This window comes from Podarcis liolepis (genome assembly GCF_965112155.1).
Source record: "Podarcis liolepis genome assembly, chromosome: 10".
NCBI lineage: Eukaryota > Metazoa > Chordata > Lepidosauria > Squamata > Lacertidae > Podarcis > Podarcis liolepis.
This window is the reverse complement of record NC_139562.1, coordinates 2,305,512-2,327,508: the sequence shown is the minus strand read 5'-3', so window position 1 is coordinate 2,327,508 and position 21,997 is coordinate 2,305,512. Positions and strand designations below refer to the sequence as shown.

Sequence of the window (21,997 nt, the reverse complement as noted above, 5' to 3'; positions counted from 1 at the left end):
CAAAGTGCAAGTAGATCAATAGGTACCGCTCTGGCAGGAGGGTAAACGGCGTTTCTGTGCGCTGCTCTGGTTCACCAGAAGCATCTTAGTCATGCTGGCCACATGACCCGGAAGCTGTATGCCAGTTCCCTCGGCCAATAAAGCAAGATGAGTGCCGCAACCCCAGAGTTGGTCATGACTGAACCCAATGGTCAGGGGTCCCTTTACCTTTTACCCCGCAGTTCCAGTCCAACCCTACACTGCACATGCTCTATTCTAATCCAAATTTAACAAATAATCATAGTAATAATTCTAAGTAAACTACCGTATTTTTTGCTCTATAAGACTCACTTTTTCCCTCCTAAAAAGTAAGGGGAAATGTGTGTGCGTCTTATGGAGCGAGTGCAGGCAGCACAGCTATCCCAGAAGCCAGAACAGCAAGAGGGATTGCTGCTTTCACTGCGCAGCGATCCCTCTTGCTGTTCTGGCTTCTGAGATTCAGAATATTTTTTTTCTTGTTTTCCTCCTCCAAAAACAAGGTGCGTCTTGTGGTCTGGTGCGTCTTATAGAGCGAAAAATACGGTATCTTCAAGCACTCTGCGGGGTTATGGCAATCCTCCTCTTCAGCTGGGCATGGTGAACAAAGAGTTAAAGGTTCCTTCCCAGTTTCCCTCTAGCTCCATGCTCAGGTGCTTGAATGTATCCCTGGTGCAGCCCTGAGACTTCTCAATGCACCTTCCTGGGGCTCAATGACTCGTTCCAAAGGAAACTAAAGAACAACTGCTGGCACTTCTGTGTGATGTCATATAGAACATAGTTCTATATGATGTCAAGTGGCGAGAGAGCAGGAAGCAGCAATCGCAAAGAGGATGAGAAGGCTGCTTCTCGCTCTCCTGGCCCTCCTCACAACCTGCCCTATGCGTGCCGCAGATGACAGCTGCAGGTGAGTGACCACAGCAAGAGCAGTCGCTGTTCCCCTGGATGATACCCACTAGCTCATTGCAAAGATGTCTTTCCCAGAAAGCTGAATTATGCAGACGGCATCAGTTCCACAGCCTGCAGGGCGCATCGCTTTGCCAGGCTGGGGACAGGCTTGGGTGCTACTAGTTACCTAGGGTTGCAGTCTTTCAAAAAGTAAAAACCAGGATACCCCACAAGTTGTTGAGCTTGTCAAGTTGTGGTTGAACATATCAGACGACACAGCGATTCTTCAAACAGCTCTTGTTTATTCACAGGCCAGACCAGAACTGAACTGAAGGGTTCACAGTCAGCCTGCTTATATAGAGCTCCAGTACAATGTAACTGTAACAATTTTCTAAAACTATCCAATCACTGAACATCACTTTCGATCCCTTATTTGCATAACTATCTACAGTATCCCCCTGCTGGCCCAGGGTGAGAACTTCAGTACATAACAGAGCTTTCTTTTTAGGATGCCACCGAAATTGTTGATCCTACAAATCACCCCTCTGAGAGGCAGCATAAGTAATGCGGAGAGGTGGACCCCTTCTGGGAGAATAGGATAGCCTACTTCCCCTGAATTTAGAAGAGTTGGGTTCAGCTCCTGAAAGAATTGGAAATAATAATAATAATAATAATAATAATAATAATAATAATAATTTTTTTTCCATATCACCCTTCCCAGTTCAGAAAACCGGACTCAGGGCAGCTAACAACAAATTTAAAACACTTAATTGATGCAACAAAAAACAGCATAAAATACGGTATAAAACATGAATAACAATAAATTCGGAATTCAAAAATCAATTGGGGGGGGGAATCCATCCAATAAACATTAGCTGGCTAAATTAGTCCTATTTGAGCCAGCGAGGAGACCAGGGGAGAATGAGCTGTGAGATCCCAGAGCGGGTAATCTTCATAAAAAGGGGAGAGGGAGGGAAGGAAGGGGAATAAAAGATCAGGCTAAGTTCAAATTGAAAGCCAGGCAGAATAGCTCTGTCTTACAGGCCCTGCGGAAGGAGGTTAAATCCTGCAGGGCCCTGGTCCCCTGGGACACAGATTCTATATCTGCTGAAGTGTATAGATAAACCCCATTTCAGCTGCAAGATGCCCTGTTTTCAGGTGTTCTAACCACAAGCTCTGTTAAAGATAAGCTTCTAAGCGAGTTGGCGCTTACTTAGTTGAAATCTGCTCGGAGTCCTGTAGTGATTTCATGCTCTTTATTGCAGCTTGTAAAACAGTGATTGAATTACCCCCCAAACCTCAGGCTTTTATATACATTATTTACACAATGAGTCCCTTCTGATTGGCTGATTCTGCTTCCCTCCTGGAGCCTGATTGGTCTTCTCCTGCAGGCCAATCAGTTGTTGCATTCTAGGATCCTACTTGCCTATTGTTGTAGGATCCAAGCTTAGTACATAACATTATAAAATAAAATAATAATAATAATAATAATAATAATAATAATAATAATAATAATTTGTTTATACCCCACCCATCTGGCTGAGTCTCCCCAGCCACTCTGGGCGGCTCCCAATCGAGTGTTAAAAACAGCACAGCATTAAATATTAAAAACTTCCCTGAACAGAGCTGCCTTCAGATGTCCTTTAAAGATAGGATAGCTGCTTATTTCCTTCACATCTGAAGGGAGGGCGTTCCACAGGGCGGGCGCCACTACCGAGAAGGCCCTCTGTCTGGTTCCCTGTTACCTCACTTCTCGCAATGAGGGAACCGCCAGAAGACCCTCGGAGCTGGATCTCAGTGTCCAGGCTAAATGATGGGGGTGGAGACGCTCCTTCAGGTATACATTAGCTGTTGTAACCTTCTGGTCTTTGGTGGAGGAAAAGCGCAACATTTTCATTTCTGACAGTGATGTAAATCGTCTTGGAGAAGCTATTGAAGGGCAGGATATATAAGCTAACCAAGGAATAAATCCTGCTGGTACCCTTGATGCTCTTTCCGCTGTTCTCCTTTCCAGTGGAGTTTGTGGGAGGCGCCCCTTGGCATCCAGCCACAGCAGCTCCCTTCAGATGGGGGGAGGCGTCAACACCTTGCCAGGAACCTGGCCTTGGATGGTCAGCATCCGGACACCTTTCCGGTCAGGTTATCAGCACACCTGCGGAGGGTCCCTCATCAGCGCCAAGTGGATTCTGACCGCAGCCCACTGCTTTAGAGATAAGAGGTGAGCCAAAGGATCTGGGGCGAGAAACAGACTTGTAGGGCGGCTTTAAAAGAGGACTGGACAAAACCACAGAGGTCAAGCTGTCAGTGCCTATAAGCCACAGTTGCTATGCTCTGCCCCTCATGCTTCTGAATACCAGCTGCTGAGAATCGCAAGTGGAGACAGTTGCTGTCTGTGGGAATGTTGAGGAAAGTAGGAGAGGATATATTGATTGCATACTATCCCTCCTCACTCCCACTAGTGAGCAAGCAGCAGAGCACATTCCCCTGTACATTGCTGGCACCAAGCTGATGGATTCGTTAGAATCACTTGAGTTGAGCAATCCAGACTGGCTTGTCCAGTCTGGATTGTTCTTAGTAAGTTTCCCCTTTTATTTCCCTTGAAATATACTCAGAGTCGCAAAGTGATATCATGCTCTTTATTCAGCTCATAGTGGTGAGGAGGAATGAATGAATGTCCCCTCAAAGTATCTGCTTTATATACATTATTTACACAATGGGCTGCACATGATTGGCTAATTCTGGAATTCTACTGTAAGCCAATCAGGTTGTGGATTCGCTTCTATCTGGAGAATGATTGGGTGGTTCCTGCCAACCAATCATACTGCTGCATTGTTCTAGGACCAATCAGACTGCTGCATTCTGAATCCTATTGTTCTAGGACCAATCAGACTGCTGCAATTTGGATCCTATTGTTCTAGGACCAATCAGACTGCTTCAGTTTGGATCCTATTCAACTCAGTACATAACATCCCTCTTAAAAATATAGTCATACCTTGGGTTAAATATGATTCAGGTTGAGCGTTTTCAGGTTACGCTCTGAGGCATCCCAGAAGTAACGGAACTCATTACTTCCGGGTTTCACCACTCATGCATGCGCAGATGCTCAAAATGATGTCACACACATGCGCAGAAGTGGCGAAACTTGACCCGTGCATGCACAGTCGCCGATTGCGTTCTACTCAGGAAGTGAACGGGGCTCCAGAACAGATCCCATTCGCATCCAGAGGTACCACTGTAATAACACGACAAGTCACGTAGTGATTTCATGCTCTTTATTGCAGCTCGTAATGAATGAATTTCCCTCAAAACCTTGGGATTTAGATACATTATTTACACAATGGGTCCTGTGTGATTGGCTGACTCTGCTTCCCTCCTAGAGCCTGATTGGGCTGCTCCTGCAAGCCAACTGGTTGTTGCGTTCTAGGATCCTACCTGCCTATTGTTCTAGGATCCAAGCTCAGTACATAACAAAGAGTAAAGCTTACTTACCGTACATTCAGTTCACAGTATTGTCCTGAAGGCAGGCTTTATCTTGTAGTTACAGGAACATGTGTAGAGAAAAGAAGTTTGAGCTAGGCCTCAGACTTTCTACCTTGTGGCTTCCATCCTCTGGAAGAGTGAGCCATGTGCTGCTGGCTAAGAGTCAGAAGAGAGGAAGATGGCAAAAGAGGAAAAGAGCAAAAGGGGGAAGATGGCTGCATGGCTAGCCCTTTTGTAGGGTCTGCTAGGACCATGCCCATCTACCTGGTCACACAAAGGGGGAGGAGGCTCCACGGCAGGTATGACAGGAAGTCTTCCCTCTCTGGAGCCACATTCCCCTGTGTGTCCACTGTTGTTGTTTAGTCATTTAGTTGTGTCTGACTCTTCGTGACCCCCTGGACCAGAGCACACCAGGCACTCCTGCCTTCCACTGCCTTCTGCAGTTTGGTCAAACTCATGCTGGTAGCTTCGAGAACACTATCCCACCATCTCGTCCTCTGTCGTCCCCCTTCTCCTTGTGCCCTCCACCTTTCCCAACACCAGGGTCTTTTCCAGGGAGTCTTCTCCTCACCTGAGGTGGCCAAAGTCTTGGAGCCTCAGCTTCAGGATCTGTCCTTCCAGGGAGCACTCAGGGCTGATTTCCTTCAGAATGGATAGGTTTGATCTTCTTGCAGTCCATGGGACTCTCAAGAGTCTCCTCCAGTGCCATAATTCAAAAACATCAATTCTTCGGTGAGCAGCCTTCTTTATGGTCCAGCTCTCACTTCCGTGTCCACTCTAGGCAACAGGAAATGCTGTGTTTGACTGCTTCAGTGATGACACATCCCACACTGTCACACTCAAGTCCTGCTTGCTGACTTCTCACTGGGACATCTCATTGGCCACTGTAAGGACAGGATGTTGGACTAGATGGGCCTCTTTTGCTCTGACCATACTGCAGGGCTTTTCTGACCTCATGAAGAGGACAGTGAGCATTCATAGAATCATAGAATCATAGAATCATAGAGTTGGAAGAGACCACAAGGGCCATCGAGTCCAACCCCCTGCCAAGCAGGAAACACCATCAGAGCACTCCTGACATATGGTTGTCAAGCCTCTGCTTAAAGACCTCCAAAGAAGGAGACTCCACCACACTCCTTGGCAGCAAATTCCACTGTCAAACAGCTCTTACTGTCAGGAAGTTCTTCCTAATGTTTAGGTGGAATCTTCTTTCTTGTAGTTTGGATCCATTGCTCCGTGTCCACTTCTCTGGAGCAGCAGAAAACAACCTTTCTCCCTCCTCTATGTGACATCCTTTTATGTATTTGAACATGGCTATCATATCACCCCTTAACCTCCTCTTCTCCAGGCTAAACATGCCCAGCTCCCTTAGCCGTTCCTCATAAGGCATCGTTTCCAGGCCTTTGACCATTTTGGTTGCCCTCCTCTGGACACGTTCCAGTTTGTCAGTGTCCTTCTTGAATTGTGGTGCCCAGAACTGGACACAGTACTCCAGGTGTGGTCTGACCAGAGCAGAATACAGTGGCACTATTACTTCCCTTGATCTAGATGCTATACTCCTATTGATGCAGCCCAGAATTGCATTGGCTTTTTTAGCTGCCGCGTCACACTGTTGGCTCATGTCACGTTTGTGGTCAACCAAGACTCCTAGATCCTTTTCACATGTACTGCTCTCAAGCCAGGTGTCACCCATCTTGTATTTGTGCCTCTCATTTTTTTGCCCAAGTGCAATACTTTACATTTCTCCCTGTTAAAATTCATCTTGTTTGTTTTTGCCCAGTTCTCTAGTCTGTCAAGGTCGTTTTGAAGTGTGATCCTGTCCTCTGGGGTGTTAGCCACCCCTCCCAGTTTGATGTCATCTGCAAATTTGATCAGGATGCCCTTGAGTCCATCATCCAAGTCGTTGATAAAGATGTTGAGAGTGGAGGGAGAGAGGCGGAGATTTCACACAGGCGCCAAGGAAAAGCATGAAGGGGGTCATTGCACCCATGGGTGCCACTCTGGCAACCCCAGTGCTAGCTTACGCTCCCCTTCTTGGGGAAGGGGCAGAACTCAGTGGTAGAGCATGGGCACTGCCATCAAATGGTCCCAGGTTCAACTCTGGTCAGCTGTGGTCAGAGCTGCTGTCCATCACAGCAGACAATACTGGGGTAAATGGGTAAAGTGTTGCATAAGACGCTTCCTGTTTTCTTTCTCTGCTCTAGATATCTAGAAAATTGGGAGCTGCTGTTGGGTTCCACCGTGCTCTCCCGGCCTGGCCCTGATGCGGAGGTGCGTTTCCTCAAGAGGGTGGTGGAGCACGAGAACTACATCCCACAGCAGCAAGTCAACGACATCGCTTTGATAGAGCTGGATGACCCGATCCAGTGCAGTGACTACATCCAGCCTGCCTGCCTGCCAGAGAGCTTTGTGGACGTGTCTGCCATGGCCCATTGCTACATCGCTGGCTGGGGTTACACGCATGAGAAATGTGAGAGAGATGCAGCAATGCCCTGATGCTCCTTTAGGCCTGGGACAGGATGGGAAGCAGTGGAACAACCGTGTGATTGATCAGAAGGAAGCCCAGTCTCTGCTGGCAGTCTCTCTCCCCCACCCCACCCCCAAAAAACCCAGCCTCCAAGACCCTAAAAGCATCAATGCTGCAAAATCAGAAGTTTGCAGCAGAAAAGCTGTACCGTGAGCCAAGGGCATATGATCTCCATACACTTTGGGGCTGCAGCTGGTGGGCTGAGGTCATAACTGAGATGCCTTGAGCTAAGAACGGTTATGTTGGCTTTTAAAACAGGGGTCAGCAACCTTTTTCAGCCGTGGGCTAGTCCACCGTCCCTCAGACCATGTGGTGGGCCGGACTATATTTTGGGAAAAAATATGAACGAATTCCTATTCCCCAAAAATAACTCAGAGATGCATTTTAAATAAAAGCACACATTGTACTCATGTAAAAACACGCTGATTTCTGGACTGTCCACGGGCTGGATTGAGAAGGCAATTGGGCCAGATCCGGCCCCCGGGCCTTAGGTTGCCTACCCCTGTTTCAAAAGAAGAGAGGAAAGCAGGAAAGGGGTGGCAAAGCCAAGAGAGAAAGAGTGAAGGCGTCAAAGGAGAAAAATAGACACACCGTGTAATATTGGACTTCAAGCTGTAGTCTACAAACTCAGTTTGGCTCTATATCAGTGTAACTGTTGTTGCTTTCCCCAGTGAATCCTGGGAATTGTAGTTCATGAGGATGTTGGGATGAATGTGTTAGAGATCTCTTGACACTCAACCCAGGGTCCCTTGGTGAGATAACTATGAAACCAGTTCAAGTCTGTGGGTTATTGTCCCAATTCAAGTCACGTCCTTTGATATGCAAAGTTGGAACAGGACAAATGGTTTCCAAAAAGACAGAACAATGCACAAAAGTGGGGCCTAGGGATGAAGAGGAAACAGGAAAGGGTGCACAGATTTATATGGGCTGCAAAGAGTGTACTCAAGTATACTGCACAGTTTAGGCCCTGGTGTCCAAACTTTTTTCAAAGAGGGCCAGATTTGATGAAGTGACCAAAGGGCTAACTAAACTTATTGACCTTTTTTTAGGGTTTGAGTTTTTGAGGGGTTTTTTACCACAGGAAATAAACTGCCAGGATTGAACAGGATTAGGCCCCCCCAAACAGACTTTGGACATGCCGGGCTTAGGCAAACCTGATGACCTATAAATGTTGTTCAACACCATCTTCCATCGACCCCACCCAGCATCACCCATGGTAGAGGATTATGGGAGTTGGAGTCCAACAACATCTGGTTTGGCACCAGAGTGGCAAGCCCTGGTACAGCCCTTCAAATAATAAGCCCTGAGGAAATGTAGTTAAAATCACTGAATGGAAAATGAAATCATTCAATATGTCACTCTGAAGGTATGGCTAAGACACAAACATCTCATAAACTGTAGCAGTGTTAGAAACAGAGATATGAAAGCTAGAAACTGAGATATGGAAGCTAGGAGCTAAATGACACCTTAAGACTAGGTCATGGGCACAACAACAGAATGTCTAGGCACGCTTTTTAATAACAAGAATACAAAGCTGAAAGTGAATGAACTGCAGCTAAAATATTATGTTTGTTTTTCACATGGTCTACTCTAGTCCTTCTGCTGCCCACCCCCCTAATATTCTTAAGGGGGTCTCTTCTCCTGTCTTCAGAGAGTAGCTGGAAGTGGGGAGGCAGAAAAAGGTCCTCCTTTCCTTCCACTCTGCTGTTTTAATCTGAAATTTTAGGTGCAGTACTGCGCGCAGAGCTCAGAAATCGCTTGCCCTAATAAAATCCCATTGCAAAATGCGCCTAGAACAATGGGAATTTTAAAAAAAAATATTTTTTTTTAGTATTTTCCACACAACAACACGAAAAATATCGGAAAATGCTAATACACAACACACAAAAACCAACATTCGAAAACTAAAGAAAGGAACAAAAAAACACACAAATCCATATCTTACAAGTTAATACTATAAACACTAAAACAACAAGAAGATATTGACTTCCACCAATCCCACAGCACCTCCTTTATCTCTCATTGTGTCTTCCTGTTTTCCTGATCATCTCTATCCTAGCATCTAGATATAAATCCCTCTTTCTTATCCTTTCAATTCACAAGGTTATTCCAGACTCAGCCAGATTTCTGTCCTCGAAGCTTGACTTTGGAGGTATTCATTTAGGCACTCCCAGAACAATGGGAATTTTGAACACTGAACTGTAGTCTGTTTTTAGACTTACAATGGCCCAACTCTCGCCTTTGTGCAAGTCGATCTGCACCTATTTCAGAAGTTCTGCCTCTGCACACATTCTGATATTGACTTCTTTTATTGACCCAGTCAAGCACATGGAGTGAGATTCGCCAGGGAATGGGAACCCCCAGCCCTAGTCCCTGGCAAGGAGCTACTGGGTCAAACAGCCTTCTTAGCATAACTCACCACATAGGGAGGCGAAGGATGGCTGGTTCTAAGGGTTTTTCCCGGGAATAGAAACTGAGTAGACAACAGAGAAAAAGGCTGGAGCGTTCACTGGACGGGTCCTGTGCATGTAGAAATTTCGTAACTGTTTTCTCCTTACAGCGAATGCTCCATCCGACATCTTGAAGGAGGCCAAAGTGGAACTTATTTCCCAAGAAAGGTGCAATAGCACTTCCTGGTACTATGGAAGCATCAGAGTCAACAACCTGTGTGCAGGGTTCGAGGCAGGAGGCATTGACACTTGCCAGGTATGTGAATTTGGGCTGCTGCCACTCACCTGCATCTTCCAACTTTCCTGCGTCTTTAGCCAGATACTTCTTCAATTCTCTTATCACCGGCTAGTGCTGAGGAAAAGTTACAAAGCAGGGCCGAGGTGTGCCCCAGCAAGCATCAAGGCCAAGTGTTTAAAAGGGGAGTAGAATCATTGGAAGGGACCTGTAATGGGAATTGGGGGGTTGCTCGTGCGTAAGTTGCCGCCACTCTCGGTGAGGTTGCCTGGATAAACCTTTCCCTGGCTGGACAGTCCTGATTCCGCGTCTGTCTCAGTCACTGGCAGAATCCGTCAGTGGGCGTTTCCTGAACTTCTTCCAACATAAAAGTTCCTTGACGGATAGTCTCCGCCTAGCCTCCCTGCGCGGAAGTCTTCTGCGCAGGGTGGGTGTGGTCAGTGGAGGACCAATGCTCTCCCCGCTGGTCTCTGGCAAAGAGTCCTGGAGCCATCCCTCCGAAGCCCGCCTCCGCCCGCCTTTCTCCCTGGTGTAACGCTGATTTCCTTCCCTGGTTACTGAGTCCCCTCTTTTCCTGCTGGGACCTTCTCCGGCATCGCTCGGGAGCCCTTCCTCCACTCCTGACTGCGATGGCAGTTCCCTGACAGGACCCCAGGGGGACATCTAGCTCACCCCCCATCCGCAATGCAGGAATACTAATAATAATTTATTATTTATACCCCGCCCATCTGGCTGGGTTTCCCCAGCCACTCTGGGCGGCTTCCAAAAGAATATTAAAATACTGTGATACATCAAACATTAAAAGCTTCCCTAAATCTCAGGTAAAGCATCCTGGACAGAGGGCCATCCAATCTCTGCTGTAAAACCTCCAAGGAAGGAGAGTCCACCACTGGCAAGGGGATAAAATGAGGGCATCTGCCACCATTGTGTTCTGTGCCATTCAGAAAACTTACATGGTCCCAGTCTCATGAAACCTAGCACCTTCTGCGTGCAAGTCAAAGCGATTTGCAAACGTCCCAGAGAAACAGCACCTTACAAAAGATGGCACCTCACCGAAGCTCGAGTTTTTTGGGGAGGTTTTTTGGATGAAAAAATTCTTTATTGAAATCCGTTAATGTCATTACAGATTTAACTTCACACATATACTATATATATATATTTAAATTAGTTTAACTTAGAATGTTAATTTAACCTTCTAATTCCACTTAGATATCAGCTAAGCTAAAATCATATAATGGTACATGAAGTAAAGTAAAACAACAACAAGAAACCAAAGTAAAATAAATATAGACTTCCCATCATTTGCCAATATAGCTGACATTTGTGATTTTGACTGTACTTATAATTATTATTATTGTTGTTGTTGTTTAGTCATTCAGTCGTGTCCGACTCTTCATGACCCCCTGGACCAGAGCACGCCAGGCATTCCTGTCTTCCACTGCCTCCTGCAGCTTGGTCAGATTCATGTTTATAGCTTCGAGAACACTGTCCCACCATCTCGTCCTCTGTCGTCCCCTTCTGCTTGTGCCCTCAATCTTTCCCCACATCAGGGTCTTTTCCAGGGAGTCTTCTCTTCTCATGAGGTGGCCAAAGTCTTGGAGCCTCAGCTTCATGATCTGTCCTTCCAGTGAGCACTCAGGGCTGATTTCCTTAAGAATGGATGTGTTTGATCTTCTTGCAGTCCATGGGACACTCAAGAGTCTCCTCCAGCACCATAATTCAAAAGCATCAATTCTTCGGCGATCAGCCATCTTTATGGTCCAGCTCTCACTTCCATACATACGAGACAGGCTTAACAGTGGTTAAGAAAGTGAAATACCTGGGGATTAAAACGACAGCAAAAAATGGAAATTTATTTAAAGACAATTATGAAAAATGCTGGGCCAAAGTGAAAAAAGATTTAGAAATTTGGTCAAATTTGAAGCTTTCACTGTTGGGTCGTATTGCTGCGATAAAAATGAATGTATTGCCTAGAATGTTGTTCTTGTTTCAAACATTACAAATTGTGGATAAAATGGACTGTTTCAAGAAGTGGCAGACAGATATTTCTAGATTTGTCTGGCAGGGCAAGAAGCCTAGAATAAAATTTAAAATTCTAACAGATGCAAAGGAAAGAGGTGGATTTGCCCTGCCAGACTTTAAACTTTACTATGAATCAGCAACTTTTTGCTGGTTGAAAGAATGGCTGCTTCTTGAAAACACAGACATTTTGGATTTAGAAGGTTTTAACAATGTATTTGGATGGCATGCATATCTGTGGTATGATAAAGTCAAAGCACACAAAGCATTTAAGAACCATATTGTCAGGAAAGCATTGTTTAATGTTTGGATAAGATATAAGGATTTATTGGAAAATAAAACCCCAAGGTGGCTGTCATCGATGGAAGCCAAAGCACAGAAAAAGCTCAATATGGAGACCAAATGGCCAAAATATTGGGAAATTCTGGAACAAGAGGGAGATAGACTGAAATTGCAGAGTTTTGAGAAACTAAAAAATAAAGTGCGAGATTGGCTTCATTATTATCAGATAATGGAGGCATATAATTCAGACAAGAAAATTGGTTTCCAGGTAGAGAAATCAAAATTAGAAACAGAACTGTTAGAACCCAATACTAAGATTTTGTCAAGGATGTACAATCTGCTGTTGAAATGGAATACTCAGGATGAAACGGTGAAATCTGTTATGTTTAATATAATGATGGCTGACTGGGAACAGTTATGGACCACAGGTATGAAGTTTACGGCATGTAATGCCTTAAGAGAGAATATTATGAAAATGGTAACAGGTGGTACATGACCCCAGTCAAGCTTGCAAAAATCTATCATTTGCCCGATAACAAATGTTGGAAATGTAAAGAAACTGAAGGTACATTCTTTCACCTTTGGTGGATGTGCCCAAGGATTAAGGCTTTCTGGGAGATGATCTATAATGAATTGAAAAAAAGTATTTAAATATACCTTCTTGAAGAAACCAGAGGCCTTTCTCCTGGGCATAGTCAGCCAATTGGTGCCAAAGAAGGACAGAACTTTTTTTATGTATGCCACAACAGCAGCAAGAATACTCATCGCAAAGTATTGGAAGACACAAGATCTACCCACTCTGGAAGAATGGCAGATGAAGGTGATTGACTATATGGAACTGGCGGAAATGACTGGCAGAATCTGAGACCAGGGAGAAGAAGAAGAAGAAGAGTTTGGATTTGCTATCCCGCTTTATCACTACCCTAAGGAGTCTCAAAGCAGCTAACATTCTCCTTTCCCTTCCTCCCCCACAACAAACACTCTATGAGGTGAGTGGGGCTGAGAGACTTCAAAGAAGTGTGACTGGCCCAAGGTCACCCAGCAGCTGCATGTGGAGGAGCGGAGACACGAACCCGGTTCCCCAGATTACGAGACTACCGCTCTTAACCACTACATCACACTGGCTCCCAGAGTTGGTGGAAGAAGATTGGAAGAAATTTAAAGACTATTTACAGAAATATTGTAAAATTAATGAATGCTAGAATGATGTTGGATAGAAACTAAGTGGTTTTTAGCTGCAATACTATAAGGGAATATGAAAAATGGATTACTAATAGGTAAAGATTTAATGTTACTATACAATATTTTAAGATTAAAGATTAGGATAAATAAAGAGGGGAAGGATTTGCTGAACCAACAAACTGAATTGGAATACAAAAAAGGGAGGCGTGAGGAGGTCCGGGAAACTAATGAAAAATAAGTAATGGAAAGACTGAGTTGTTTTTAATTATTTTTATTTTGTATTTTTTTTGAATTTTTTTTTTGTAATATTTTGAAAATCTTAATAAATTTCTTATAAAAAAAATAAGAATGGATGTATTTGATCTTCTTGCAGTCCATGGGACACTCAAGGGTCTCCTCCAGCACCATAATTCAAAAGCATCCATTCTTCGGAGATCAGCCTTCTTTATGGTCCAGCTTTCACTTCCATACATCACTACTGGGAAAACCAAGGCTTTAACTGTATGGACCTTTGTTGGAAAGTTGATGTCTCTGCTTTTTAAGATGCTGTCTAGGTTTGTCATTGCTTTCCTCCCAAGAAGCAGGCGTCTTTTAATTTCGTGGCTGCTGTCACCATCTGCAGTGATCATGGAGCCCAAGAAAGTAAAATCTCTCACTGCCTCCATTTCTTCCCCTTCTATTTGCCAGGAGGTGATGGGACCAGTGGCCATGATCTTCGTTTTTTTGATGTTGAGCTTCAGACCATATTTTGCGCTCTCCTCTTTCACCCTCAATAAAAGGTTCTTTAATTCCTCCTCACTTTCTGCCATCAAGGTTGTGCCATCTGCATATCTGAGGTTGTTGATATTTCTTCCGGTGATCTTAATTCCAGCTTGGGATTCATCCAGCCCAGCCTTTCGCGTGATGAATTCTGCATATAAGCTAAATATGCAGGGAGACAATATACAGCCTTGTCAAACTCCTTTCCCAAGTTTGAACCAATCAGTTGTTCCATATCCAGTTCTAACTGTAGCTTCTTGTCCCACAAAGAGATTTCTCAGGAGACAGATGAGGTGATCAGGCACTCCCATTTCTTTAAGAACTTACCATAGTTTGCTGTGGTCGACACAGTCAAAGGCTTTTGCATAGTCAATGAAGCAGATGTCTTTCTGGAACTCTCTAGCTTTCTCCATAATCTGGTGCATGTTTGCAATTTGGTCTCTGGTTCCTCTGCCTCTTCTAAATCCAGCTTGCACTTCTGGGAGTTCTTGGTCCACATACTGCTTGAGCCTTCCTTGTAGAATTTTAAGCATAACCTTGCTAGCGTGTGAAATGAGTGCAATTGTGCGATAGTTGGAGCATTCTTTGGCACTGCCCTTCTTTGGGATTGGGATGTAGACTGATCTTCTCCAATCCTCTGGCCACTGCTGAGTTTTCCAAATTTGCTGGCATATTGAGTGTAGCACCTTAACAGCATCATTGTTTAAAAGTTTAAATAGTTCAGCTGGAATATCATCACTTCCACTGGCCTTGTTATTAGCAGTGCTTTCTAAGGCCCATTTGACTTCACTCTCCAGGATGTCTGGCTCAAGGTCAGCAGCCACACTACCTGGGGTGTACGAGACATCCATATCTTTCTGGTATAATTCCTCTGTGTATTCTTGCCACCTCTTCTTGATGTCTTCTGCTTCTGTTAGGTCCTTTCCACTTTTGTCTTTTATTATGGTAATCTTTGTACGAAATGTTCCTTTCATATCTCCAATTTTCTTGAACAAATCTCTTGTTTTTCCTATTCTATTGTTTTCCTCTATTTCTTTGCATTGCTCGTTTAAGAAGGCCTTCTTGTCTCTTCTTGCTATTTTTTGGAAATCTGCATTCAATTTCCTGTATCTCTCACTATCTCCTTCGCATTTTTCTTGCCTTCTCTCCCCCGCTATTTGTAAGGCCTCGTTGGACAGCCACTTTGCTTTCTTGCTTTTCCTTTTCATTGGGATGGTTTTTGTTGCTGCCTCCTGTATAATGTAACGAGCCTCCACCCATAGTTCTTCAGGCACTCTGTCCACCAAATCAAAATCCTTAAACCTGTTCCTCACTTCCACTGTGTATTCCTAAGGGATTTGATTTAGAATGTATCTTACCGGCCCAGTGGTTTTTCCTACTTTCTTGAGTTTAAGCTTGAATTTTGCTATAAGAAGCTGATGATCTGAGCCACAGTCAGCTCCAGGTCTTGTTTTTGCTGACTGTATAGAGCTTCTCCATCTTTGGCTGCAGAGAATATATTCAATCTGATTCCGATGCTGCCCATCTGGTGATATCCATGTGTAGAGTCATCTCTTCTGTTGTTGGAAAAGAGTGTTTGTGATGACCATAATAATAATTTATTATTTATACCCCGCCCATCTGGCTGGGCTTCCCCAGCCACTCTGGGCAGCTTCCAAGAAATATTAAAATACTGTGATACATCAAACATTAAAAGCCTCCCTAAACAGGGCTGCCTTCAGATGTCTTCTATAAGTCTGGTAGTTGTTGTTCTCTTTGACATCTGGTGGGAGGGCGTTCCACAGGGAAGGCGCCACTACCGAGAAGGCCCTCTGCCTAGTTCCCTGTAACTTGGCTTCTCGCAGGGAGGGAACCGCCAGGAGGGCCCTCAGTGCTGGACCTCAGTGTCCGGGTAGAACGATGGGGGTGGAGACGCTCCTTCAGATATATTGGACTGAGGCCGTTTAGGGCTTTAAAGGTCAGCACCAACACTTTGAATTGTGCTCGGAAACATCCTGGGAGCCAATGTAGGTCTTTCAAGACCGGTGTTATATGGTCTCGGCAGCCACTCCCAGTCCCCAGTCTAGCTGCCGCATTCTGGATTAGTTGTAGTTTCCAGGTCACCTTCAAAGGTAGCCCCTTGTAGAGCGCATTGCAGTAGTCCAAGTGGGAGATAACCAGAGCATGCACAACTCTTGCGAGGCAGTCCGCAGGGAGATAGGGTCTCAGCCTACGTACCAGATGGAGCTGGTAAACAGCTGCCCTGGACACAGATTTGACCTGTGCCTCCATGGACAGCTGTGAGTCCAAAATGACTCCCAGGCTGTGCACCTGGTCCTTCAGGGGCACAGTTACCCCATTCAGGACCAGGGAATCCTCCACACCTGCCCGCCTCCTGTCCCCCAAAAACAGTACTTCTGTCTTGTCAGGATTCAATCTCAATCTGTTAGCCACCATCCATCCTCCAACTGCCTCCAGACACTCACACAGGACCTTCACCGCCTTCACTGGTTCTGATTTAAAAGAGAGGTAGAGCTGGGTATCATCCGCATACTAATGAACACCCAGCCCAAACCCCCTGATGATCTCTCCCAGCGGCTGCATGTAAATGTTGAAAAGCATGGGGGAGAGGACAGAACCCTGAGGCACCCCACAAGTGGGAGCCCAGGGATCTGAACACTCATCCCCCCCCCCACCACTTTCTGAACACGGCCCAGGAGGAAGGAGCGGAACCACTGTATGACAGTGCCCCCAGCTCCCAGCCCCTCAAGACGGTCCAGAAGGATGTTATGGTCGATGGCATCAAACGCCGCTGAGAGATCCAGCAGAACTAGGAAACAGCTCTCACCTTTGTCCCTCGCCCGCCGGAGATCATCAACCAGTGCGACCAAGGCAGTTTCAGTCCCATGATGAGGCTTGAATCCCAGCTTGTTCTCTTGGCAGAACTCTATTAGCCTTTGCCCTGCTTCATTTTGATCTCCAAGGCCAAACTTGCCAGTTGTTCCTTTTATCTCTTGACTCCCTACTTTAGCATTCCAATCCCCTATAATGAGAAGAACATCCTTCTTTGGTGTCATTTCTATAAGTTGTTGTAAGTCTTCATAGAATTGGTCAGTTTCAGTTTCTTCAGCAGTTGGTGCATAAACTTGGATTACTGTGATGTTAAAAGGTCTGCCTTGGATTCGTATCGATATTATTCTATCATTTTTTGAGATTGCATCCCAGTACAGCTTTCGGCACTCTTTTGTTGACTATGAGGGCCACTCCATTTCTTTTACGGGATTCTTGCCCACAGTTCTTGAGAGTCCTTTCGGCTTTGGCTCAGCCGCTTCCTCAGCTCTGAATCTACTTGTACTTGTTCTCCGCTCTTCCTCAGTAGCATGTTGGATGCCTTCCGACCTGAGAGGCTCATCTTCCAGCGTCATAACTTCTATATGCCTGTTGTCTTTGTCCATGGAGTTTTCTTGGCAGGGATACTGGAGTGGCTTGCCGGTTCCTCCTCCAGGTGGATCACGTTTGGTCAAAACTCTCCACCATGACCTGTCCATCTTGGGTGGCCCTGCACGGCATAGCTCATAGCTTCTCTGAGTTATTCAAGCCCCTTCGCCATGGCAAGGCAGTGATCCATGAAGGGGACTTATAATTATTACCTTACATTTAATATACTTTCTAATACTTTCTTACAACCTAGCACAGAGGGAAGATGAGGGACTTTCCTGGAGGTTTTTAAGCAGAGGTTGGGTAGCCATCTACCATGAGATTCCTGCATTGCAGAGGGGTGGACTAGATGGGCCCCTTCCAACTCGATAATTTGATGATTTGATGATTCATTGACATTTTTATTATATTAAAACAGGCATAGACAAACTCGGCCCTCCAGATGTTTTGGGACTACAACTCCCATCATCCCTAGCTAACAGGACCAGTAGTCAAGGATGATGGAAGTTGTAGTCCCAAAACATCTGGAGGGCCGAGTTTGCCTATGCCTGTATTAAAACATATTATTATTAAAACTAATATAATGTAATATATAAAAATAATATATTGAGGTAATATTGTTATATAAAAATAATAAGAACAGCATTTTTTTCTATGACTTCTTATTTTGTTATATACTTCCTTTCCTGCTGCATATCTAGGCACTGAACCACACTTTAAAGTGCCATGTCCAAGTGGGTTGTTTTAATTCCTGCTCCTTTCCTCAGGAAAAGCTGCTCTTTACCGCTGAATTGAAGAAAACAGCAATCTGCAGAAAAACCCAAATTGCTTTTTGTTCCGATTGAACACGAAAGAATGTGTTTTCCTGGGGAAAGTGGCAGGACAAACAAACGAAAAGCACTCAGACCTTGAGCTTGGAAGCACAGACCTGTGTCTAGAAAGGTCAGTGTGGATGAGCCCTGAGTCAGACCACTGGCCATCAGTACTGTCTACACTGACCGGCAGCCATGGCCCTCCAGGTTTCTGGCAGGAGTCCCCCTGTCCACCTGGAGATGCCACTGGGGACTGAACCTGGGACCTTCCTCTGGCAGGGCAGGGACTCTCTCCACTGAGTGGCTGGCCTTCCCCTTCCTCACACGGCTGTCCTCTCCCCACTGCAGGGCGACAGCGGCGGGCCCCTCATGTGCCGGGAGGATCGCTCCGAGCGCTACTGGGTGGTGGGGATCACCAGCTGGGGACTGGGCTGCGCCAGAGCCCAGAAGCCCGGCGTCTACACCTCCACGCAGCACTTCTTCGACTGGATCCAGAGCTACACAAGGCCGAACTCACAACCGCCCCCGGCGCCGACCGAGGAGGAAGAGCAGGCGCCTGAAGAAAGTGAGCCGACACTCGAGCCAAATCTGCACATGTCTGAGTCGGACTGGTCAGAGATATTAGCCCCGCCGCAAATGGAAACAGCACCCGAGCCAAATCCTCAGCCGCCACCCCAGAAACCCAAACGACCCATATTGCTTCGGTTTCCACAGCTGCCGCCCTTTGGGGCAGAGCCACAGCCTGTAACAGACACCACAACCACAACCACGACCACCACTACCACCACTACCACCACCACTACCACCACTACCACCACTACCACCACCACTACCACCACGACACCCACCACTACCACCACCACGACACCCACCACTACTACCACAACACCCACCACTACTACCACAACACCCACCACTACTACCACAACACCCACCACTACTACTACCACAACACCCACAACAACGACCCCGTATTATTTCATACCATATATTCCAAAACGCAAAAAGAACAGAGAAATGATCACCAGCGTCAGCTATGGCAGCAGTTGGGGTGACTGGCCTGGCAAACGGGCGCCATTGCAAGCCTGACGTCGGCGTTTGTGACGCAGCCCGTCCTTTTATTAACTTTATAAGCGTTCAGTTACGCAAGCAAAGTGTTCCACAATGGAGCGTGTCGGTATATCCAATGTGTTGAAATCGTTGTGCTTAAAAATAAAGACATGCCACGCTTTGCTTGTGTTCGAATGGCGATTGCTCGGAGTCCCAATATTGCAAGCTTTGAAATTTCGGAATTGATGTTGCCTTCGCTGCTGTCAGCGTTGCTGCAGAAAAGCCGACTGCCGTTTGCTCCGACTCAGCAGTAAAATGCAGGCTCTCCCAGAGAAAGTAGCAGGGCAGAAAATAAAAGCCACTGGGGCACAGACCTGGAATCCCTAGAAAGTGCAGTATGAAAGGGAGTGTGGATGAGCCCCAAGAGAGGATTACTGGCCTATCTGCTTTTTGTCTGCATCTCTTCCCTCCACTTTTCCAGGCATCCTTTTGACCTCAGGCTTCATGGTCCATCATATTGGCAAAACCTATTGGTGTTTTGCAACTTTCTGACTAGTTGCAGGACCTTAGACAGACCTAGCAGAGTAAACGCAGAATCCATGGAAGCAATTGGCAACTTGGCTGCAGACAGGATGGACGAAGCAGGAACCAGGAACTTGTAGTTAGGTGTTTATTATATACAGTGGACTATTTACAGGAACAGAACACAGATCTTTTGCTAGCTCTCTCTGACACAACTCCGGTTAGTAGGCCATCACTCCCTTGAGAGAGCTTGACCAATCATGGAGCTGTCCCCATGCCTCTGTTATCACCAGGCAGACTTACTCCTTCACATAACCTTTTGGCTGTCTGCCAAACCTTAATTGACTCTGTGTGAGTAGCTGCATGTACACAGTTTCCCAACATATCTTTCCATTTATCTATAGGTATTTATGATATTTCTAGGCCATTATTCCAAAATGACTTGACCACATACAGGTCTTGTCAAATAACATACTTATTTATGAGAGCAGCCACAATTACAGACATATCAGGAGTCCAAGTTCCCAGCTTGATAACACAGTAAGCGTAGATAATTAAAAAGGAGGATTTATTGCAAAAACAAACAGCTCCAGATGGCTCTAACAAAGCCTCCAGCATCATTACTCAAGGTGACTCTTCTGAAGACTCCTTCCGGTGTCGACCGAAGATATTGAACTTAGGAACTTTATGTCTCTTGTTTTGTTTCCTATCTAGCAGCCCTCCCATTCGCTGACTCTTCTGACTTAGTGGATCAGCTCCAACCTCTTCCTTTTCTGAGAGGCTATCTCTGAGTCTATTCGTGCCTATTTGTGCTTCCTGCGAGCTTTGGCTGTGTTCTAGCCTTCTCTCAACTACTGCCTTATCATCCTGCCTGCCAAGGTCAGGAAGAGCCAAAGTCTGCAGCTGCCAGCTCTCCCTTGCCTAACATCTAAGCCTGTCTGTTACTGGCTGCTTTCTGCAGTTGGCTGCAAACCTTTGCTTGGAGCTGGCTCATTCCTGACAAGGCATCCCAAAACTTTTCCTCTCTTTTGTGACAAACTCAGATGCTTCAACTCCTACCAGTTGAAAAACAGGTATACAATTTCTCCTTCATGGAGCAGGATGATTGACACAACTCACTGCAATATTTTACAAAATTTAATTTCAAAATAGACAAACGCGTATTGCACAATTTTGGTACCACAAGCCTTTCTCTTTCTCTTTGGCATGTTCTTTTCTGGTAGTATTTAGGAATGTTTGGTTTTAATTACTCTGCTGTTGATTATAAAATCTAGAGGGTAGAACACAAAACAAGGAATTCCATCCACTTTTTCGTCTTGCACAGAACGCGGGTACAACATGATGAACATTTCGGGGTGGGGTGTGGGGTGCTGCAGTCTCTTTTGACCAATAGTTCAGACATAGAAAGAACACACCAGTGTTATGTTTGGCTCAGCTCAGTTTATTTAATTTATGCCCTCCTTTTCTACATGGGTTTCTAAAGCAGCTTAAAAACGGAGGAAACACAAGATAAAATAAAACCCACATTAATTCAACCAACAATCTGATAGTCTGAGATCTTGCCCACAATTCTGCTTGTCTTGTTGCTTTCGCTGGGAAAAACCCATTGTTTACTGCTGAATCAGAATAAACACAAATTGGGTTTTCTGTGGAGTGGCGTTCGTTCTGATTCAACACTGGGTTTTCCCTGGCAAAGAGCAGGGCAAATGAAAACCTCTTGGATCTGGACCTTGAAAACACAGGACAGGCCGAAGTGTGGATGAGGCCTCAGAGAGTTCCATGTTTTTGACAGAAGCGCTGCAACAAGATGTTCCTTGGACTTGGCCCTGATGTCTCACCAGAGGCTGTGCCAGAGAAAGGAGTATTCCTGGCAGAAGCAAACTGCCGTGTGACCCCATAACCCGTGCCATGGGCTGGAAGGACAGGGCTAGGATCTCATAGCTTAAGGATGATGATGATAATTAATAATAATAATTTATTATTTATAGCCCACCCATCTGGCTGGGTTTCCCCAGCCACTCTGAGCAGCTCCCAACAGAATATTAAAAACACAATAAAACATCAAACATTAAAAACTTCCCTAAATAGTGCTGCCTTCAGATGTCTTCTAAAAGTTAGGTAGTTTTTTATCTCCTTGACATCTGATGGGAGGGCGTTCCGAGAAGGCCCTCTGCCTGGTTCCCTGTAGCTTTGCTTCTCGCAGTGAGAGAACTGCCAGAAGGCCCTCGGAGCTGGACCTCAGTGTCCAGGCTGAGCGATGGGTGTGGAAATGCTCCTTCAGATATACTGGACTGAGGCCATTTAGGGCTTTAAAGATAAGCACCAACACTTTGAATTGTGTTCGGAAACGTACTGGGAG

The 21,997-nt window shown here is 45.6% G+C and overlaps 1 protein-coding gene across 1 annotated transcript; it reads left to right on the top strand.

Annotated features, from left to right (window-relative positions):
• The first annotated feature begins 813 nt into the window (after positions 1 to 813).
• On the top strand, positions 814 to 19,311 carry LOC310686908 (acrosin-like). Its single transcript, XM_083461432.1, has 5 exons — positions 814 to 922; positions 2,918 to 3,121; positions 6,588 to 6,853; positions 9,471 to 9,616; positions 18,415 to 19,311. Exons 1-5 carry the CDS (start codon positions 849 to 851, stop codon positions 19,153 to 19,155), a joined length of 1,431 nt encoding a protein of 476 aa, XP_083317558.1. The 5' UTR covers positions 814 to 848; the 3' UTR covers positions 19,156 to 19,311.
• The last annotated feature ends 2,686 nt before the right edge of the window (positions 19,312 to 21,997 follow it).